At 47.7% G+C, this 21,890-nt stretch overlaps 1 protein-coding gene across 2 annotated transcripts in view; it reads right to left on the minus strand.

The window, feature by feature from the left end:
• The window catches only part of LOC147114671 (serine/threonine-protein kinase Nek6-like), a 59,305-nt gene extending 38,349 nt beyond the window's left edge, over positions 1–20,956 (minus strand). For both annotated transcript variants that reach the window (XM_085992520.1, XM_085992519.1), the window contains exons 1-3: positions 20,680–20,956; positions 19,651–19,697; positions 5,363–5,430 (exon numbers count right to left, since the gene is read on the minus strand). In XM_085992520.1, coding sequence (XP_085848646.1) covers positions 5,363–5,430; positions 19,651–19,692 — 110 coding nt within the window. In that variant the 5' untranslated portion in view covers positions 19,693–19,697; positions 20,680–20,956. The remainder of the gene's footprint in view (positions 1–5,362; positions 5,431–19,650; positions 19,698–20,679) is intronic.
• Positions 20,957–21,890: the final 934 nt, after the last annotated feature.

Below are 21,890 nucleotides of genomic sequence, written 5' to 3' on the forward strand. Positions count from 1 at the left end.
CACCCTTTTAAACACCTCGATTAGTTCTCCATTGATGGGCTTCTGGGACAGTGCTTTCTACATTCTTCGAAACCTTTGTTTGAAGACATTTTTCCCTGGATTTGCTTTTAATCAGCCATATCTAAAATGAAGTCCCCTTGTTCAGGATTCCTCAACTAAGGAGAGGAGCAGTAAAAAAAATTATTCATTATCAGAATGTGGGCATCACTGGTAAGACCGGCATTTATTGCCCATCCCTAGTTGCCCTTGAGAAGGTGGTGGTGAGCTGTCGCCTTGAACCGCTGCAGTCTGTGTGGTGAAAGTACTCCCACAGTGCTGTTAGGGAGGGAGTTCCAGGATTTTGACCCAGCGACGATGAAGGATTGGCGATATACTTCCAAGACAGGATGGTGTGTAACTTGGAGGGGAATTTGGAGGTGGTGGTGGTGTTCCCATGCGCCTGCTGCCCTTGTCCTTCTATGTGGTAGAGGTTGAGGGTTTGAGAGGTGCTGGCGAAGAAGCCTTGCCGAGTTGCTGCAGTGCATCTCGTAGATTAGTACACACTGCAGCCACGGTGCGCCGGTGGTGGAGGGAGTGAATGTTTAAGGTGGTGGATGGGTTGCCAATCAAGCAAGCTGCTTTGTCTTGGATGGTGTCGAGCTTCTTGAGTGTTATTGGAGCTGCACTCATCCAGGCAAGTGGAGAGTATTCCATCACACTCCTTACTTGTGCCTTGTAGATGGTGGAAAGGCTTTGGTGTGTAAGGAGCTGAGACACTCGCCACAGAATACCCAGCCTCTGACCTGCTCTTGTTGCCACAGTATTTATGTGGCTGGTTCAGTTAAGTTTCTGGTCAATGGTGAACCCCAGGATATTGATAGGGGATTCAGTGATGGTAATGCTGTTGAATGTCAAGAGGCGGTGTTTAGTCGCTTGCTTGTTGGAAATAGTCATTGCCTGGCACTTGTGTGGCGCGAATGTTACCTGCCACTTATCAGCCCAAGCCTGAATGTCATCCAGGCCTTGCTGCATGTGGGCATGGACTGCTTCATTATCTGAGGAGTTGCGAATGGCACTGAACACTGTGCAATCTTCAGCGAACATCCCCACTTCTGACCTTATGACGGAGGGAAGGTCATTGATGAAGCAGCTGAAGATGGTTGGGCCTAGGACACTGCCCTGAGGAACTTCTGCAGCGATGTCCCGGGGCTATGATGATTGTCCTCCAACCACCACAACCTTCTTCCTTTGTGCTAGGTATGATTCCAGCCAGTGGAGAGTTTTCCTCCCCGATTCCCATTGACTTCAGTTTTACTAGGGCTCCTTGATGCCACACTTGGTCAAATGCTGCCTTGATGTCAAGGGCATCTCACTTCACCTCTGGAATTCAGCTCTTTTGTCCATGTTTGGACCAAGGCTGTAATGAGGTCTGGAACCGTGTGGTCCTGGCGGAACCCAAACTGGGCATCAGTGAGCAGGTTATTGGTGAGTAAATGCCACTTGATAGCACTGTTGACGACACCTTCCATCACTTTGCTGATGATTGAGTGTAGACTGATGGGGCGGTAATTGACTGGATTGGATTTGTCCTGCTTTCTGTGGACAGGACATACCTGGGCAGTTTTCTACATTGTCGGAAAGGTGCCAGTGTTATAGCTGTACTGGAACAGCTTGGCTATAGGCGCGGCTAGTTCTGGAGCACAAGTCTTCAGCACGACAGCCGGGATGTTGTCTGGGCCCACAGCCTTTGCTGTATCCCGTGCGCTCAGCCGTTTCTTGATATCACGTGGAGTGAATTGAATTGGCTGAAGACTGGCTTCTGTGATGGTGGGGTCCTCAGGAAGTGGCCGATATGGATCATCCACTCGGCACTTCTGGCTGAAGATGGTTGCAAATGCTTCAGCTTTGTCTTTTGCACTCACGTGCTGGGCTCCACCATCATTGAGGAAGGGTATATTCATGAAGCCTCCTCCTCCTGTTAGTTATTGAATGGTCCACTACCATTTACAACTGGATGTGGCAGGACTGCAGAGCTTTGATCTGATCCATTGATTGTGGGATCGCTTAGCTCTGTCTATAGCATGCTGCTTCCGTTTTTTAGCATGCATGTAGTCCTGTGTTGCAGCTTCCCCAGGTTGGCACCGCATTTTTAGGTACGCCTGGTGCTGCTCCTGGCATGCTCTTCTACACTCCTTATTGAACCAGGGTTGGTCCCCTGGCTTGATGGTAATGGTAGAGTGAGGGGTATGCCAGGCCATGAGGTTACAGATTGTGGTGGTATACAATTCTGCTGCTGCTGATGGCCCACTGCACCTCATGGATGCCCAGTTTTGAGCTACTAGTCTGTTCTGAATCTATCCCATTTAGCACGGTGGTAGTGTCACACAACACGATGGAGGGTGTCCTCAGTGTAAAGATGGGACTTCGTCTCCACAATGACTGTGCGGTGGTCACTGCTGCCAATGCTGTTATGAACAGATGCATCAGCGACAGGTAGATTGGTGAGGACGAGGTCAAGTAGGTTTTTCCCTTGTGTTGGTTCTCTCACCATCTGTCGCAGGCCCAGACTGGCAGCTATGTCCTTCAAGACTCGGCCAGCTCGGTCAGTAGTGGTGCTACCGAGCCACTCTTGGTGATGGACATTGAAGTCCCCCACCCAGAGTACAATCTGTGCCCTTGCTGCTCTCAGTGCTTCTTCCAAGTGTTGTTCAACATGGAGGAATACTGATTCATCAGCTGAGGGAGGTCGGTAGGTGGTAATCAGCAGGAGGTTTTCTTGTCCATGCTTGACCTGAAGCCATGAGACTTCATGGGGTCCGGAGTCAATGTTGAGGACTCCCAGGGCCACTCCTTCCCGTATACCTGTATACCACTGTGCCACCACCCCTGGTGGGTCTGCCCTGCCAGTGTGACAAGACATATCCAGGGATGGTGGTGGAGGAGTTTGGGACATTGGCTGAAAGGTATGATTCTGTGAGTACAACTAGTCTGTGGGACAGCTCTCCCAATTTTGGCACAAGTGTCCAGATGTTGGTGAGGAGGACTTTGCAAGGTCGACTGGGCTGGGTGTGCCATTGTTGTGTCCATAGCCGGTGCCGAGGTCAATGCCGGGTGATCCGTCCGGTTTTATTCTTATTGTTTTTCGTAGCGGTTTTTTACAACTGAGGGGCTTGCTAGGCCATTTCAGAGGGCAGTTAAGAGTCAACCACATTGCTGTGGGTCTGGAGTCACATATAGGCCAGACCAGGTAAGGATGGCAGATTTCCTTCCCTAAAGGGCATTAGTGAACCAGATGGGTTTTTACGACAATCCAATACAGGAAACTTTCTGATATCCGGCACTGACGGGACCGAGCTGGTGCCGTAACATCAAAAGTGCCGGACATACCAGAGTTAATATTTAAACATACGGAACTGAGAGCTCCGTGTGAATCAACAAACCCTGTTGCAACAGCTTCAAAACAGTCGGCTACAGCTGCAAGCGTCTGTAGCTGAAGCTGTTGCTATAGCTACAGACCTTGCAGCGCTTGACTGGGAAAAAAAAAGCAACGAGAACTAAAAAAACATATAGAAAACGGCTCCTGATTTTTGCCGTTAGATCGAGTATTCCGGACATATAACCTCCGGATAAACCAAAGTTTCCTGTAGTTTCATAGTCAGCATTACTGATACTAGCTTTTTACTCCAGATTTATTGAATTAACTGAATTTAAATTCCCCAGCTGCCGTGGTGGAATTTGAACTCACGTCTCCAGACTATGCTACCGTTCCCCGGAGTTACTAAATTTTGGCCCAGCGACGATGAAGGAACGGCGATATATGTTCAAGTCAGGATGGTGTGCGACTTAGAGGGGAACTTGGAGATGATGGACTGACTGCCCTTGTTCTTCTAGGTGGTGGAGGTTGCGGTTTTGGAGGTGCTGTTTTAGAAGCCTTGGCGAATTGCTGCAGCTCCTGTAGATAGTACTCACTGCAGCCACAGTGCGCCAGTGATTGGATGTTTAAGGGGCCGATCTTTCCTTATTTACCCTGCCAAATACCCCATCATTTGAAACACCTCATTCTGATTATTTATCTGCTCAGCTCCAGGGTACATCACTCTCAGTTTATCCAATTTCTCATCATAGCTCAGTCACAGTGAGTGAGGACAAGGTTGGGCTTGCCTGTGATACCTCCCATGGTAAAATAGGCTGCCAATATTCACCGTCTAACCTTACATGTGAGGAATGGTCATTCGCACAAGGTTCTAAAGAGCCCTCAGCGTTTGTGAAACCATACTCCAGCATGAATAAGAGTCTGTAGGAGAATAGAGGCAAATCTTCACAACCCTCGACAGGGTGAAAACAAAAAGCCAACTTTTCCTTTAAAAAAAATGTCTTCGTGAATTTTCGCCTCTTTCCAGATGTCACCAAGTCCTTTGTAAGGTACAGCTTCCGGTTAATTAGATTATCCTGCCCCCTCACCCAAGTGGCTATTATTCACGCATGAGCCTTTAAAGTGAATGTTGGTAGACTATTCTACGATGGGGAGAATCACAGCTGAGTGAGATCTTGTCATTACTAAACTTCCACACATGCGCAGTTCCAATTGATCAAGAGCGAGAACCCTGTCTGATTTTCCTTTCCCTAGGGCAGAGTGTTGAGCACAACTGTAACCAGTGCCCTAGCTCAGACAAAGTAGCTGAATCAAGGGCGGAGCATTCGTCAATGCTTTGACCACCAATTAAAATAATCTTGGCAAAAAACACTGACATCATTACATTAGGTAACACTGAGGCACAGACGGTCCATCAGGCAACTGTACTGCACTGAGGCACGAGATAGTCCATCAGGTAACTGTACTGCACTGAGGCACAGACGGTCCATCAGGTAACTGTACTGCACTGAGGCACGAGATAGTCCATCAGGTAACTGTACTGCACTGAGGCACGAGACAGTCCATCAGGTAACTGTACTGCACTGAGGCACAGAACCTTCCATCAGGTAACTGTACTGCACTGAGGCACGAGACAGTCCATCAGGTAACTGTACTGCACTGAGGCACGAGACAGTCCATCGGGTAACTGTACTGCACTGAGGCACGAGACAGTCCATCAGGTAACTGTACTGCACTGAGGCACAGAACCTTCCATCAGGTAACTGTACTGCACTGAGGCATGAGACAGTCCATCAGGTAACTGTAATGCACTGAGGCACAGAACCTTCCATCAGGTAACTGTACTGCACTGAGGCACGAGACAGTCCATCAGGTAACTGTACTGCACTGAGGCACAGAGACGTTCCATCAGGTAACTGTACTGCACTGAGGCACAGAACCTTCCATCAGGTAACAGTGCTGCGCTGAAGCAGAGAGACAATATTGCATACACATATTTTTTGTACTTACTCGAGGACAATTCCCACGGATTTGTTGCTCTTCATTTCCGTCTCTGCTTTGTTCTCAGCCTTTTTGTCCTGTTGAGAAAAATAGTTGCTTTGACAGCACTTTTAATGACAGCACTTTTAAACTCCCAACTGACCTTTGGCCCTCCTTTCGCCACAATACTTGTGCAGCTGCTCAATTATATCCTCACCATCTTTCCTTGTCCCCAGTAAAACCCTTAGGGGGAAAATTCAGTTGTTTGCGCCCCCTGCCTTACCGCCTGCCGCTAGCAACGACAGGTTGAGGGGAGCGTTTTGCAGTCAGAAAGGGACTGGGTGAGCGCTATTTAAAGGCGACCACTTCCTGCCTTTTTTTGCTGGTGACATTTTTGCACCACGCATTCTGAGAGAGAGAGAGAGAGAGAGACTTCTGGAGAGATTCAATGCTATGTGAAGGAGTTTTGGGTACTGAGCAGCACTTTGCAGGTTCATTTTAATTTGCCCTTCCTTGCTTCGCCAGCGCTCTGAGGTAACACCTCACTCCTCGGCCTTTGCGCCTTAAGACAGGTGTGAAGCGTCTGATTTAGCGCTCCAATCACCTCCAGGGGCGTTAAAAGCCAAGTTTGCCGTCGGAGGCGATAATTAGCGCCAGGCGCTAAACTTTGCGCACGGCCAATAATGGCGCCCCAAATGGGGCGATACTGAATTTTTCCCCCTTACTCTCTCCCACCCTGGTTGCTCTCCTTGGTATGGACCCCCATCTTCATTCCCTTAAGTCCAAGGGATGGAGAATTGAATGTATATGGTAGCACTCAAGGTAGAAAAGTCACCCGGTCTGAATTTGATGCATCTTAGATTGCTGAGGGAAGTAAGGGTGGAGAAGGCTCTGGCTACAATCTTCCAATCCTCCTTAGATATGGGAGCGGTGCCAGAGGACTAGAAGGTTGCAAATGTTACACCCCTGTTCAAAGAAGGCGAGAGGGATAAACCCAGCAACTTCAGGCCTGTCAGCTTAACGTCAGTGGTGGGAAACTTTTAGAGACAATAATCCAAGACATTAACTGTTACTTGGAAAAATATGGGTTAATAACTGAAAGCCAAAATGTATTGTTAAAGGCAAATCATGTTTGACTAACTTGATTGAGTTCTTTGATGAACTTTGCTAAGATACTGAAAGCAGAGAGAAGTGCTGAAAAGTTTGTTTTTCAGACTGGAGGGAATTATACAGTGGTGTCCACCCAGGAGTCAAGATTAGGACCACTGCTGTTTTTGACATATATTAATGACCTGGACATGGTTATTCAGAGCATAACTTCAAAGTTTGCAGATGACACGAAACTCAGAAATATAGTAAACAGTGAGGACGATAGTTCTCCTTCTTAGGCAATCCCTCGTAACCGTGGATGACTTGCTTCCACATTAAAAATTAGTTCCCAGGTGACTGATGAGTCCAATGCAGGACCTACAGTCTCTGTCACAGGTGGGGCCGACAGTGGTTGAAGGGGCGGGTGGGTGGGGTGCTTGGGTTGACGTGCGCTCCTTGCGCTGCTTGTGCTTGGCTTCCGCTTGCTCCCGGCGAAGACTCGAGGTGTTCGGCGCCTTCCCAGATGCTTCTCGTCCACTTTTGCAGTCTTGGGCCAGGGATTCCCAGGTGTCAGTGAGGATGTTCCACTTTTTCAAGGAGGCTTTGAGGGTGTCCTTGAAGCGTTTCCTCTGCCCACTTGGGGCTCTCTTGCCGTGTCAGAGCTCCGAGTAGAGCGCTTGCTTTGGGAGTCTCGTATTGGGCATGCGGACGTTGTGACCCGTCCATCGGTGCTGATCGAGCGTGGTCAAAGCTTCGATGCTTGGGGATGTTGGCCTGAGCGAGAACACTGACGTTGGTGCGCCTATCCTGCCAATGGATTTGCAGGATCTTGCGGAGGCAGCATTTGTGGTACCTCTCCAGTGCTTTGAGGTGCCTGCTGTACATGGTCCATGTCTCTGAGGCATACAGCAGAGCGGGTATCACTGCTGCTCTGTAGACCATGAGCTTAGTGCCGGGTTTGAGGTCCTGGTCTTCAAACACTCTCTTCCTCAGATGACCGAAGGCTGCACTAGCACACTGAAGGTGGTGTTAGACTTTGTCATCGATGTCTGCCCTTGTTGACAGCAGGCTCCCGAGGTATGGAAAGTGGTCCACGTTGTCCAAGGCCTTATCGTGGATTTTGATAATCGGTTGGCAATACTATGTGGCGGGGGCAGGTTGGTAGAGGACCCTTGTCTTACGGATGTTTAGTGTAAGGCCCATGCTCTCGTATCTTCGGTGAAGGTGTTCACGATGGTTTGGATTTCAACCTCCGAGTGAGCGCAGACGCAAGTGTCGTCTGCATACTGTAATTTGATGACAGAGGATGGGACGACCTTAGATCTGGACTGGAGGTAACGCAGGTTGAACAGTTTCCCGTTTGTTCTGTAAATTAGCTCCACTCCAGCGGGGAGCTTACTGAGGGTGAGATGGAGCATTGCAGCAAGGAAGATCGAGAAGAGCGTTGGTGCGATGACACAGCCTTGCTTGACCCTGGTACGTACGTACGTGAATTGGGTCTGTGATGGAACCGCTGGTCAGGATCACAGCTTGCATGTCGTCGTGAAGCAGGCGGAGGATGGTGACAAGCTTTTGAGGGCAGCTGAATTTGAGGAGGACACTCCATAATCCCTCACGGTTGACAGTGTCGAAGGCCTTTGTGAGGTCAAAGAAGGCCAGGTACAGCGGTTGGTGCTGTTCCTTGCATTTCTCTTGTAATTGACGTGCGGTGAAGATCATGTCCATTGTGCCCCTTAGTGGGCGGAATCTGCATTGCGACTCTGGGAGGAGCTCTTTGGCCACTGGGAGAAGGCGATTGAGGGGGATTTTTGCGATGACTTTCCCTGTGGCAGACAGCAGGGAGACTCCTCTGTAATTACCTCAATTGGATTTGTCACCTTTCTTGAAGATGGTCACAATTACGGCATCTCTGAGATCCCCTGGCATGCTCTCCTCCTTCCAGATAAGAGAAATGAGTTCATGAATTCACGGCAGTAGTGCTTCTCTGCCATGCTTTAGTGCCTCGGCAGGGATTCCATCTGCTCCTGAGGCCTTGTTGTTCTTCAGTTGTCAGATGGCCTTTTCAACCTCATGCCGGGCTGGGGTTGTGCTGAGATGGTGGCGGGTAGCATACTGCGAGATGGAGTTGAGGACACTCACGTCGAAGACAGAGTCTCGGTTAAGGAGATCTTTGAAGTGCTCCTTCCAGCGGGAACTGACTGCCTCTCTGTCCTTGATGAGTACCTCTCCATTCTTGGCCTGCAGTGGGGTAGGACCGAGCGAGGGACCGCAAAGACGTCCGCATCACCTGCACCATGACAGGAGCTGACGACTGCTGGACAGACCACCGCCTAATCCGCTCTGTCATCTCCATCAATGTAGCCCCAAAACAGCGGCGGCAACAGAAACAATGCCGCAGGAAAATCAACGCTGAAGCACTCAAAGACCCCGCTAAGAAAGCCCTACTCAGCCTGCGCCTCACAAACAACCTGATGACTCCCAGTGATGCAGGGACAGAGAGTGTCCACAGCACCTGGTCTGCACTCAAAGCCTCCATAATCAGCACCTGTAAAGAGACGCTCGGTCACTCAACCAGGAAACGCCAAGGGGGAAAAATTCAGTAACACCCCATTTGGGGCGCCGTTGTCGGCCGTGCGCAAAGTTTAGCGCCTGGCACTAATTATTGCCTCCGACTGCAAACTTGGCTTTTATCACCCCTGGAGATGATTGGAGCGCTAAATCAGGCGCTTCACACCTGTCTTAAGGCGCAAACGCCGAGGAGTGAGGCGCTACCTCAGAGTGCTGGCGAAGCAAGGAAGGGCAAATCAAAATAAACCTGCAAAGTGCTGCTCAGTACCCAAAACTCCTTCACACAGCGTTGAATCTGTCCAGAAGTCTCTCTCTCTCTCTCTCTCAGAATGCGTGGTGCAAAAATGTCACCAACAAAAAAAGGCAGGAAGTGGTCGCCTTTAAATAGCACTTCCCTAGTCCCTTTCTGACAGCATAACGCTCCCCTCAACCTGTTGTTACTAGCGGCAGGCGGTAAGGCAGGGGGCGCCACTCAATATCCGGTCCAGGGCGCTAACGGGGCGTTGCGCACTTGAATGACGTCACAATCTGCCGGTGCAGGAGATCGTGGTGGAAGTGTTTAGCACTGCCGCAAAATGTCTAGTTAATTTCGCAAGCGGCACAAACATCGCCACACCTGGCGTCTAGTTGCTTTGCACCCCAATTGGCGCCCTCTTAAGGCGCTAACGGGAGGCGCAAGCAACTGAATTTTCCCCCCCAAGACTGGTTCGACGAGAACGACCAGGAGATCCAGGAGCTAATAAGCCGCAAGTGCAAGGTGATGTAAGAAAAAGGAGGGTTACCATCAAGTAACTTTAAAGTAAGCTTTAAGTAACTTATAAACACACTATATACAAGAGAGGTCTTTACCATGCCTCTGGTAGAAGCCTCTTACAATACTGAACAGACCAGTATTTATACCAGTCCAACAGGAAGTGACACATGACAGGAAGTGAGGTATGTACACAGTTCATAGTTCATAGTTCACAGTTCACAGGAAGTGATGACATAACTTCCCGGAAGTTATTATTTTTATCACATTCTTCCCTCCTGCAGGTTTAGGAGGCTGTGGTCTACCTTTTGGTCCGCAGCCGCCGAACAAGGAAGAGTCGCACCCGTTTGGATTCCCGTCGTAGAGGGTCGCTGGTCCGCTTACATGCGGTTGGCCATTGGTCAGAGTCCGTGTGGCCTGGATTGCCCTGTGAAGGGTCGGGGAGATCATGGCTTCGAGTACGAGCCCCAATAGGTTCAAAGTCAGACTGCCTCTGTTCAGAGGGAGGTGCAGAGCTGGTCTGTGGCGGACCAGTACTTTCATGCGTGGTACTGGGAGGGTCGCAACCTTGAGCACGGGGTTCTACCGGCACCAAGCTAGTTGGTGTCCGATCAGGATCCTGGAGAGGGGTACCCGATAGGTCCCAAGAGTTTCCTGGTGAAATGCCATCACCCGATGTCCCACTAGGTCCTGGTGGGCAGGGAGCCAGATCCCGTAATGATACGGTAGATTCTCGGCCGTCGGAATATCGTATGTTTGCATAGGTGGGGTTGGCATCGGTTAGTTCGACCTCGTCTACAAGAGGGTCATTTTTAGACGTCCGAACGTATCTTCGGAGTAATACAGGTCCAGGAGTAGTTAGCCATGACGGGAGTGATGTCCCATGAGATGAGCGACGCTGGAATCCAAAGAACCGCTCATGAGGTGTAGTATTTGTGGCTGTAGAAAGCAGGGACCGTATAGAGTGCAATGCATCCGGAAGCACTGTTTCCCATTGCTGGTCTGGTAGGCCCCGAGATCTTAAAGCGAGACGTACGGAATTCCAGATGATACCGTTATACCTCTCTACCTGCCCATTTCCGATGGGATGGTATGGTGTTGTTTTGCTTGTAGCAATTCCCCGTTCTGAGAGGTAGTCCTTGAGTTCCCTCGACATAAAGGATGGACCCCGATCTGAGTGAATATAAGCCGGCATGCCACAGAGAGAAAATACCTGCTCAAGGCAGCAGATTACTGTGGACGCCAGCATATTGGAGCAGGGGAAGGCAAACGGAAAACGTGAATATTCGTCGATCATGGTGAGCAAATATGTGTTCCGAGTTGAAGAGGGCACTGGGCCCTTAAAATCGATGCTAAGTCGTTGCATCGGTTGGGTTGCATGTATGAGTATACCATCTGAGGGGCGGAAGAACTGAGGTTTTAATTCCGCACAAAGCCGGCATTCTGAGCATATTTTCTTTACATCTCCAGTGGAAAAAGGGAGATTCCGTGATCGTACGAAATGTAGCATGCGCGTAACGCCAGGATGACACAAACCATTGTGGACATCCATGAGAGTGGAGGATGACATAGTGGAGCAGAATGCCCGTGTGAGGGTGTCCGGGGCCACATTCTCCTTGCCAGGCCGATAGAGAATGGTATAACCAAAAGAGGCCAGTTCCATCCTCCAAAGTTGTATTTTATTATTCTTAATTTTGGTTCGCTTTCGATTATCGAGCATGAAGGCGACTGATCGTTGGTCCGTGATCAATGAAAAGTGCTGGCGAGCTAGAAAATGGTTCCACTTCCGTACTGCCTCTATGATGGCTGTGGCTTCTTTCTCAACCGGAGGATAATGTAGCTCGGCACCTTGTAAGGTCCTGGACATAAATGCTACAGGACGACCTTCCTGATTCAGAGTAGCCGAGATCGCCACCTCCGAGGCATCACATTCAACCACGAAAGGGAGATTCTCATCAATGGAGTGAAGAGCCGCTTTCTCCAACTGTTTTTTGAGAAGGTTAAAGGCTGCAACAGCCGCTGTTCCCAGTGGAAATGATCTAGCATGCAGCAAGGGTTGGATTTTGTCCGAAAAATGAGGAATCCATTTAGCGTAGTATGCAAACAGACCGAGAGCCCGACGTAAAGAAGCCGGATTCTTAGGTGACGGGAGCTCTTGGAGCGGGCGAAGTCTTTCTGGGTCTGGCTGAATGATACCATTGCCTACGCAGTAGCCAAGGATGTTGATGGTCGGTTGCGACTCAACAGATTTGGATTCATTCAGGGTCAAATTACGGCGATGGAGGGCGTCCCGAAATTTTTGGAGGTTGGAGTCGTGTTCCTGTTGATCGTGACCTGCAATGGTAATGTTATCAAGATAGGGAAAAGTGTCCCTTAGGTTTTCCTGCTTAACCAGGCCATCCATTGCCCGTTGAAAGACAGCCACTCCATTAGTAACCCCGAATGGGAGGCGACGAAATTGGTACAGCCGTCCATTAGCCTCAAAGGCTGTGTACTGCTTATCTGAGACCTTCAAGGGTAACTGATGATAGGCACTTTTTAAATCGTAAGTTGAGAACACTTTGTATTCGGCCAGTTTATTAACCATATCATCAATGCGTGGCAATGGGTAGGCGTCCAAGTCGGTATATTGATTGATGGTTTGCGAATAATCGATGCATAGTCGCTGTTTGTGAGGTTTTAGAGGGTTCTTGACAATGACGACTTGAGCCCGCCAGGGCGACGAACATGGTTCAATGATATCCTCTGCTAGAAGTTGAGAGATTTCAGCCGCAATAAAAGATTGGTCTTCCTGATTAAAGCGCCGCGATTTCGTTATTATCGGTTGGCATTGAGGCGGAATACTGGCAAATAATGAGGGTTCATCAAGTGAAGCTGCTGATAATGCACAAAATGGTAATTTAGACGGTATATTAGAAATAGTAAGTCCGGGTTTGGATCCACCAAACTCAATGGTGAGTTTCTTATGCTGTTTTTGGAAGTCCAGTCCTAAGAGGAGATCACTACATAAGTCCTTGAGCACCGAAAGTCGGGTGGAGGGATACATACGACCATGAAGTGTCATATCAACAACACAAAAGCCGGAGATTCTGGTATTAAGTGATGACTGGGCCATCGCAATTGCCTGGTCCGATGGGAAGACATGTAGTTTCAATTTCGCAACAATCTGTTCCTTAATGAAACTATCAGTACTTCCTGAGTCAATTAAGGCATCTAAGGTATGCCCTTTAATTGAAATTTTTGTGGCTGCATGAGACAGGTTCTGTGGGCAAGCAGCTGTAATTGGTGTCGTTGCACAGAGAGTGGCTGAAACTCTCGGTGTGCTTCTTCGGGAGAGAGCTCGAGAGGAAGCTTGATAGGTCCTAGCTGGAGCATCTTGATAGGCCCTAATTGGGGCAGTTCGGTAGGCCTTAGCTGGATTGGCCCTCGTAGAGGCCCTTGATAGGCAAACTTTAGCAAAGTGTCCTTTTTTCCCGCAATAACTGCAGATTGCATTGCGAGCAGGGCAGGTTTTCCTAGGGTGAAAAGCATCTCCACAAAAGAAGCATTCCTTCCTAGATTGCCAAGAGGCTGCTAAAGTGGGGTCGTCCTCCTCTTCTTCATCAGAATTATCAGAATTAGATTCCCCCATGATAGGGTTCACCTGAGACCGCTTGAATTGTCTGGTTGCAGCTACAGCAGCAGATCGAGATCTGGGCAGCTGATAGAGGTCTGCATTTCTCTTTGCCAAATCCAGTGAACAAGCTAGGTCAAAAGCTTTTTGTAGCTCAAGTGTTTTACTTTCTAGTAGACGCTGGCGTATAAATGGAGAGGCAATCCCGCAGATGAAAGCATCACGAATCATTTCTTGGCGGTACAGCTCAGCTGAGGCTGCCTGAAAGTTACAATCTACGCTGAGCCTGCGAAGTTCTTGCAGGAATTCGTCAATTGATTCCCCTGGCCCTTGTCGGGCTGTGGCCAGTAGATGTCTAGCATAGACCTCATTTGGGGTCTTGGCATACAGTTTCTTAAGTGCCCGAATCACCTCATCGTAATTATCCCATTCATCAACATATTCGAACACTTTTGGGGTCACATAATTGATAAGTATCTTCAATCTAGCAGGAGCATCCGCTTCACATTCATCCAGAAAATTCTCAAAAGTACGGTACCAATGTTTCCATACCCTGCCAGCTGCTGGTGCATTCGGGTCCAAGTCCAGACGAATAGGTCTAAGGATTTTCTCCATGATGGGTGGTTCCCTGGATCCTTAATTCCGAGTTTGTCCGAAGGTCTAGTATTTGTGAGTGTAAATACTAAGTTACTTAAATTGATGTAAGAAAAAGGAGGCTTACCATCAAGTAACTTTAAAGTAAGCTTTAAGTAACTTATAAACACACTATATACAAGAGAGGTCTTTACCATGCCTCTGGTAGAAGCCTCTTACAATACTGAACAGACCAGTATTTATACCAGTCCAACAGGAAGTGACACATGACAGGAAGTGAGGTATGTACACAGTTCATAGTTCACAGTTCACAGGAAGTGATGACATAACTTCCCGGAAGTTATTATTTTTATCACACAAGGCATTCCTGATCTGGAAACAGCAACAGAACTCGAGAGCAAGAAATCAACTCTACAGAAACCTGAAGGCCGAGGTCCAACAAAAAACTCGCGACCTAAAGAACAGATGGTGGGTGGAGAAAGTGCAGGAGATCCAGCAGCTAGCCGACAACCACGACGTGCATGGATTCTTTAGCGTAATCAAGACCATCTAGTTGTCCACCATACCCATTCAAGTCTGCATCCCTTGGACTTAAGAGAGCAGAGATGAGGGCTGTACCAGGGGGAACGGCCAGGGTGAGAGTGAGTAATGGTTTTAATAGGGACTAGGGCAGCAAAGGTAGTGTGTGTTTGGCAGAAATGTCGTAGTGAATGGAGGGCCAAAGGCTGGACAGTTAGGATTTTGTAAGTGAGTTGGGAGAGAGTTTTTTCTAGGAGCATATACACAAGGAAGTAGGGTTAGGAGAGGGGGGGGGAAGGGGGATATGGGTGGAGAGCGATAAAAGGAAGTTGTCAGAGATGGCCTTATCTGTAGTTAACACGATGGGACACATCACACCAAGCTATCTTGAAGGTTCACCCTTCCCTAGCCATGAATTTGCATCTTTCTCTAGTTTTGCTCCCATCTTCTCTCATGTGCTCTCCGAGTTCATCTTGTCCATGATACCCATCTCTTGTTCTCTTGGCCCTACTCCCACTAAACTGGTAACCACCCAAATTCCCTTCCTGGTCCGCAAGCTAGCTTATATTGTAAACACTTCCCTCTCCTGGGGTACTGCCTTATAAGAACATAAGAAATAGGAGCAGGAGTTGGCCATTTGGCCCTTCAAGCCTGCTCCGCCATTCAATATGATCATGGCTGATCTTATACCTCAACTCCACCTTCCCGCATTATCCCCATATCCCTTAATTCCTCAATATTCAAAAATCAATCAATCTCTGTCTTGAATATACTCAACGACTGAGCCTCCACAGCCCTCTGGGGTAGAGAATTCCAAAGATTCACAACCCTCTGAGTGAAGAAATTCCTCCTCATCTCAGTCCTAAATGGCTATGCTGAGACTGTGACCCCTGGTTCTAGACTTCCCAGCCAGGGGAAACATCCTCCCCTGTCAAACCCTGTAAGAATTTTATATGTTTCAATGAGATCACCTCTCATTCTTCTAAACTCTAGAGAATATAGGCCTAGTCTGCTCAATCTCTCCACATAGGACAATCCCCCCATCCCAAGATGTCAGGTTCCATTATGTAGGCTGATGACAACCAGCTCTACCTAACTACCATCACTCTAGACCCCTCTACTGCTTCTGTGTTGTCAGGCTGCTTGTCCAACATCCAGCACTAGATGAGCCACAATTTCATCCAATTAAACATTGGGAAGATCAAAGCCATTGTGTTTGACCCTCACCACAAACTCCATTCTTTAGCCACCGGTTCCATCCCCCTCCCTTGCCACTGTGTCAAGTGAAACCAGGCTGTTCACAACCTCAGCATCCTATTTGACTCTGAGCTGACCCCATGTCCTCTCCAACACAAAGACTGCCACAACTGCAAAATCGTTTATTCCTGCCCAAGCCTCTGCCTGTATGCTGCTGAAACCCTATGCTTTTGCTACATCCAGACTTGACTATTCCAGTGCTCTCCTAACCAGCCTCCCCTCTTTCATCCTCTGTAAACTTGAGTTCAACCAAAACCTTGCTGCTCGTATCCTAAATCACGACAAGTCCCGTTCACCCATCACATTAGAACATAAGAAATAGGAGCAGGAGTAGGCCATTCGGCCCTTCGAGCCTGCTCCGCCATTCAATGAGATCATGGCTGATCTTCTGCCTCAACTCCATTCACCAGCCCTATCGCCATATCCCTTGATGCCCTTACAAGTCAGAAATCTATCGACTTCTGTTCTGAATATACCCAATGACTGAGCCTCCACAGCCCTCTGGGGTAGAGAATTCCAAAGATTCACCACCGTCTGTGTGAAGAAATTTATTCTCATCTCAGTCCTGAATGGCCTACCCTTTATCCTGAGGCTGTGGCCCCTGGTTCTAGACTCCCCAGCCAAGGGAAACATTCTCCCAGCATCCATCCTATCAAGCCCTGTAATAATTTTGTATGCTTCAATGAGATCCCCTCTCATTCTTCTGAATTCAAGAGAATACAGGTCTAGTTTACTCAATCTCTTCTCATACGGCAGTCCCGCCATCCCAGGAATCAATCTCGTGAACCTTCGTTGCACTCCCTCTATGGCAAGTATATCCTTCCTTAGGTAAGGAGACCAAAATTGTACACAGTACTCCAGGTGTGGTCTCGCCAAGGCCCTATATAGTTGGAGTAAGGCTTCTTTACTCCTATACTCAAATCCTCTTGTAATGAAGGCCAGCATACCATTTGCCTTCCTAATGGCTTGCTGCAACTGCACATTCACTTTCAGTAACTCATGTACAAGGACACCCAGGTCCCTTTGAGCATCTGCATTCCCCAATCTTTCACCATTTAGGAAATACTCTGCCTTTCAGTTTTTTCTACCAAAGTGGATAACTTCACATTTATCCACATTATATTCCATCTGCCATGTCCTCGTCCACTCACTGAGCCTGTCGAGATCCCCTTGAAGCCTCTTCGCATCCTCTTCGCAACTGACACTGCCACGTAGCTTTGTATCATCAGCAAATTTGGAAATGTTACATTTAGTCCCCTCATCCAAATCATTGATATAGAGTGTGAATAGCTGGGGCCCAAGCACTGATCCTTGCGGTACCCCACTAGTCACAGCCTGCCATCCCGAAAAAGACCCGTTTATCCCTACTCTTTGTTTTCTGTCTGTTAATCAATTCTCAATCCGTGCTAGTATATTGCCCCCAATTCCATGTGCCCTAATTTTGTTCACCAACCTCTTGTGTGGGACCTTATCGAAGGCCTTCTGAAAATCCAGATACACCACATCTACAAGTTCCCCTACAAGAACTCCAATAGGTTTGTCAAACAGGATTTCCCTTTCATAAATCCATGTTCACTCTGCCCAATCTTACTCCAGGTAGACTATCCTTTATCCGCACTTCCAAAAACCGAAAACCTCTAAAAACCGAAAGTTTTTTCGTGGAGCGTAAGTCGTGCGCACGACATGACCCGAGTGGCGCCAAACATGACAGGAGTGGTCCGGGAGCTCTGCCTTTCCCTGTGAGCAGGGCAGAGGGTCACAGAGTTCCCTCCTGGGTAGGAGATTGCAGGCCGAGCCGGGCAGTGTGAAGGAGGTACCGGGAGAGTGAACCCAACAATACAGCGGCCCGTCCGATAGCTGCAGCGGCCCGTCCGATAGTCTTTTCTTCCCCCCCGCCACCGACCTGATTTGCGGGCCAGCTTAGTGTAAGAGTCAGCCGATATCCGGCTCTCCCACAACTGGCGGCGGCAGTCGAGCCCCAGACCCCCGCTAAGTCAAGGAATTCAGATACGGAGCAGGGGGAGCCGGAAACCTCGATCTAACGGCAGAAATCAGCAGCCCTTTTGTTAGGTTTTTTTTCTTCCCCTAGCATTTTTTTTCTTCCCCTAGCATTTTTTTAAACAGTCAGGCTGTGGAAAGAGTCTCTGTAGCTTAGCAACAGCTTCAGAGACGCTTCCAAGGCAGGGCCCGAGTGTTTACAAGCTGTTGCTAAGCAACAGTGTTTTTTGTCAGATACGGAGATGAAAACCTTCTGAAATCCGAAAAATTCCAAAAACCGAAACGCAGCTGGTCCCAAGGTTTTCGGATAAAGGATCGTCTACCTGTATTAGTTTCTAATTGCCCAGTTATTGCATCCTTTATAATAGATTCCAGCATTTTCCCAACTACTGATGTGAGGCTAACAGGTCTGTAGTTCCCCGTTTTCTCTCTCCCTCCTTTCTTAAATAGTGGGGTTACATTTGCTATCCTCCAATCTGCAGGAACCGTTCCAGAATCTATAGAATTTTGGAAGATGACAACCAATGCGTCCACTATCCCAATGGCCACCTCTTTCAAAACCCTAGGATGTAGCTCATCCGGTCCTTGGGATTTATTGACTTTTAGTCCCATTAATTTTGCTGGTACTGTCTTTTTACTAATAATTTCTTAAAGTTCCTCATTCTCATCACCCTTGTGCTTGCTGACTTACATTGGCTCTCTGTCCACCAAAGCCTCAATTTTAAAATGCTTAGCCTCAGGTTCAAATCCCTCCATGACCTCACCCCTACCTGTCTCTGTAACCTGCTCCAGCTCTACAACCCACCGAAAACTCCGTGTTGCTCCAATTCTGGCCTCTTGTGCATTCCCCGTCATTGGCAGCCGTGCCTTCTGCCGTTTAGGCCTTAAGCTCTGGAATTTTCTCCCTAAACCTCTCCACCTCTCTCTCCTTCTTTAGGACGCTCCTTAAAACCTACCTCTTTTTCCAAACTTTTGGTCAGCCATCCTAATGCCTCCTTTGCCTCGGTGTCAATTTTCGTCAGATTACACTCCTGTAAAGCGCCTTGGGTTGTTTTACTACATTAAAGGCGGTATATCAGTGCAAGTTGTTGTTGTTGTTTAAATAGATAGGAGTGGGTGCTCTATGGACAAGATGGTGAGGGTGAAATTAAACTTTGGCAGGAACAAAAAATGGGCAGTAGTGGATTGGTTGGCTATTATACACCTCGCTCCCATTTTCCTTTCCATTGAAATCAATGAACACTGCCAATTTGCTATCGGCTGTTTTGTGCTACTGCTAAAGTGGAATTTCAACTGCTCTGTTCTTGAGTCACATCAAAACCATATAAACGCCGTGACAGATTGACAGATCTTATTCTCCAGTCTCGGAAGTCGTAAATATCATAAGTCACCATGGGTCCTAACTAACCGACACTAATCAATATAACAGCTTCCCAGCCAATTCCCCCACCCCTCCCATGCGGATTATGCCAGATTTCTAGTGTAACCGCAGAGGAAATTCAGGGCCAAGGTGTTTTATTTGAAGAATGTACACTCTCTGTACAGATGAAATTTCATTCCATTCATTTTGAAAAAGTAATAAATGTATATATTATTACACAATCTCGCGTAGGGCATGCACTTCTTCTCCACAAACCTTATTTCCTGTTGTCATGATTTTTAGTCATGCTTTTCTGTCGATATTTATGATTGTACATTGCTGTATCAATATTTCCCATTCAATTTTGCTATGCCAACTGTCAGTCTCTGCCACTAGATGGCTCTATGGAGCGAGTTTCTGAAAACTCTTGCAATTCCATCACGTAAAATGTGCGTAAAAAAACTTATATTCATCAACTGACTGTGGGCAACAACAGTGGCAATTTACTAGTAAATAAATAAATCCGTTGCTTATTCTAAATCTACGTGAATTATAAAAGCAGAACTTACAGATTTAGGAGGAAGATGGTCCATTTCTGACAGATGAGACATGGTATCTACAAGTAATATAAATATTTTAGTAACTTAATGTCATCAAAATAACACTGATGTATTCAAGGTAGTGTAGGGGCACAGCACTGGCATAACAGCACTGTGTCTCACTTACCTCGATTTCCCCCCCCCCCCCCGGGCCTTGGGTCCCCTTGTCACCACAGCTGGGTGCCGCTCCAACATCTGCCAGACGTTTGACACAGGGGCCCCTGAATGACCCAGGCCTTTGTCACACAAATAGACCCAGACCCCAGCAGAGGGGCAGTGGCTCCACCCTCCTGCATTTAATGTTGGCAGAGTGGGCCCCATCCAATTTCAGGCCTCACGTGGTTAATCAATTCTCTCTTAAATACTTTAATTGACTCAGCTTCAACACCCACTTATATTGATGTATTCCATATTCGAATGACCCTCCCTGAAAAAATTCCTCCTAATCTCCCACCTTTGCCTTGGCTCAGTGACAACACGCTCACCTCTGAATCAGAAGGTTGTGGGTTCGGGTCCCACTCCATGCAGTACTTGATCACATGATCCAGGCTAACACTTCAGTGCAGGACTGAGGGAGCGCTGCACTGTCAGAGGTGCTGTCTTTCGGATGAGACGTTAAACAGAGGTCCTGCCCACTTCCTCAGGTGAATGTAAAAGATCCCATCCTAGCCAATATTTATCCCTCAGTCAACATCCCTAAAAAAGATTATCTGGTCATTATCACATTGCTGTTTGTGGGAGCTTGCTGTGCGCAAATTGGCTGCCGCGTTTCCTTCACTGCAACAGTGACAACGAGAAGGAGCGCTTATCATACGTCCGTGTGCTCTATCTGACAATATTCCACTTGTAAATTGTATGTTGAAGAAACAATATTTTCCTTGTAGATTGCTTTTTATGCTGAAGTTAAAGAATAAAATAATTGTAACCATAAGACTGAATGTATTACTACTCAAGTGAACAACAGCTGATCGTTTATAAAGATGAGAAGTATAGACTCACAAACTCGCCAGCAGTTCACTGGGTCTCTGCGTTCCGGCTCTTGTTCTTTAAGCTCTGTTGTTTCCTCCTCAGTTCAGAGATTAGTTTCCTTAAGAACTCTGGAAGCTGCACAGTGTTAGTAAACGCTACCCTTTCCAACCTTCGTGTTGTCCAGCAAAATGGGCCTTGGATTCAATTGAAAAAAATCACTCAGGAGCAATACACAGAGAGTAATAAGTAAGAAATTAACAGCTGATAAACATATGCCTAAATATGTCAGCCACTCCCCAGCTTTCCAATTGCTATCAATTCCTTACGTTTCACTTTCACTTTCATGACGTGAAGCAATTGGCAGCTGCAGTTCAGCTTTTGGCCAGGCATAATACTGTTTGTACCATAGCAAAATACTGCAGATGCTGGAAATCCGAAATAACAACAGAAAATGCTGGAAAAACTCAGCAGGCCAGGCAACATCCGTGGAGAGAGAAATAGAGTCAACGTTTCAGGTTGAAACCCTTTGTCAAGACACTGTTAAGACACTCATAATACTGTTTGTGTTGCTTGGCTTCTGCCTGGCTGGGACTGTAACCGTCTCGACCAGGAAAGAGGTCTCTTCAGGCCTGGATACACATACATGCTGGGCTCTCTGAAATTTAAAGCTTGGCCGAAGAAGTACAACAACAACAACTTGTATTTATATAGCGCCTTTAATGTAGTAAAACGTCCCAAGGCGCTGCACAGGAGTATTGTAAGACGGAAAATTTGACGGCGAGCCACATAAGGATATAAATTAGGGCAGGTGAAGGTTGGTTTTAAGGAGCGTCTTAAAGGAGGAAAAAGAGGTAGCGAGGTGGAAAGGTTTAGGCAGGGAATTCCAAAGCTTAGGGCCTAGGCAACAGAAGGCACGGCCACCAAAGGTTGAGCAATTATAATTAGGGATGCTCAAGAGGGCAAAATTAGAGGAGCGCAGATATCTCGGGGGTTGTGGGGCTGGGGGAGATTACAGAGATAGGGAGGTACAAGGCTATGGAGGGATTTGAAAACAAGGATGAGAATTTTAAAATCGAAGCGCTGCTTAACCAGGAGCCAATGTAGGTCAGCAATCACAGGGGTGATGGGTGAACGGGACTCGGTGCAAGATAGGACACAAGCAACAAAATTTTGGATGAACTCAAGTTTACAAAGGGTAGAAAACGGGAGGCCGCCCAGGAGCTTGTTGGAATAGTCAAGTC

Source organism: Somniosus microcephalus, chromosome 7, assembly GCF_052327205.1.
Source record: "Somniosus microcephalus isolate GS21.2 chromosome 7, FLI_Smic_1.0, whole genome shotgun sequence".
Lineage (NCBI taxonomy): Eukaryota > Metazoa > Chordata > Chondrichthyes > Squaliformes > Somniosidae > Somniosus > Somniosus microcephalus.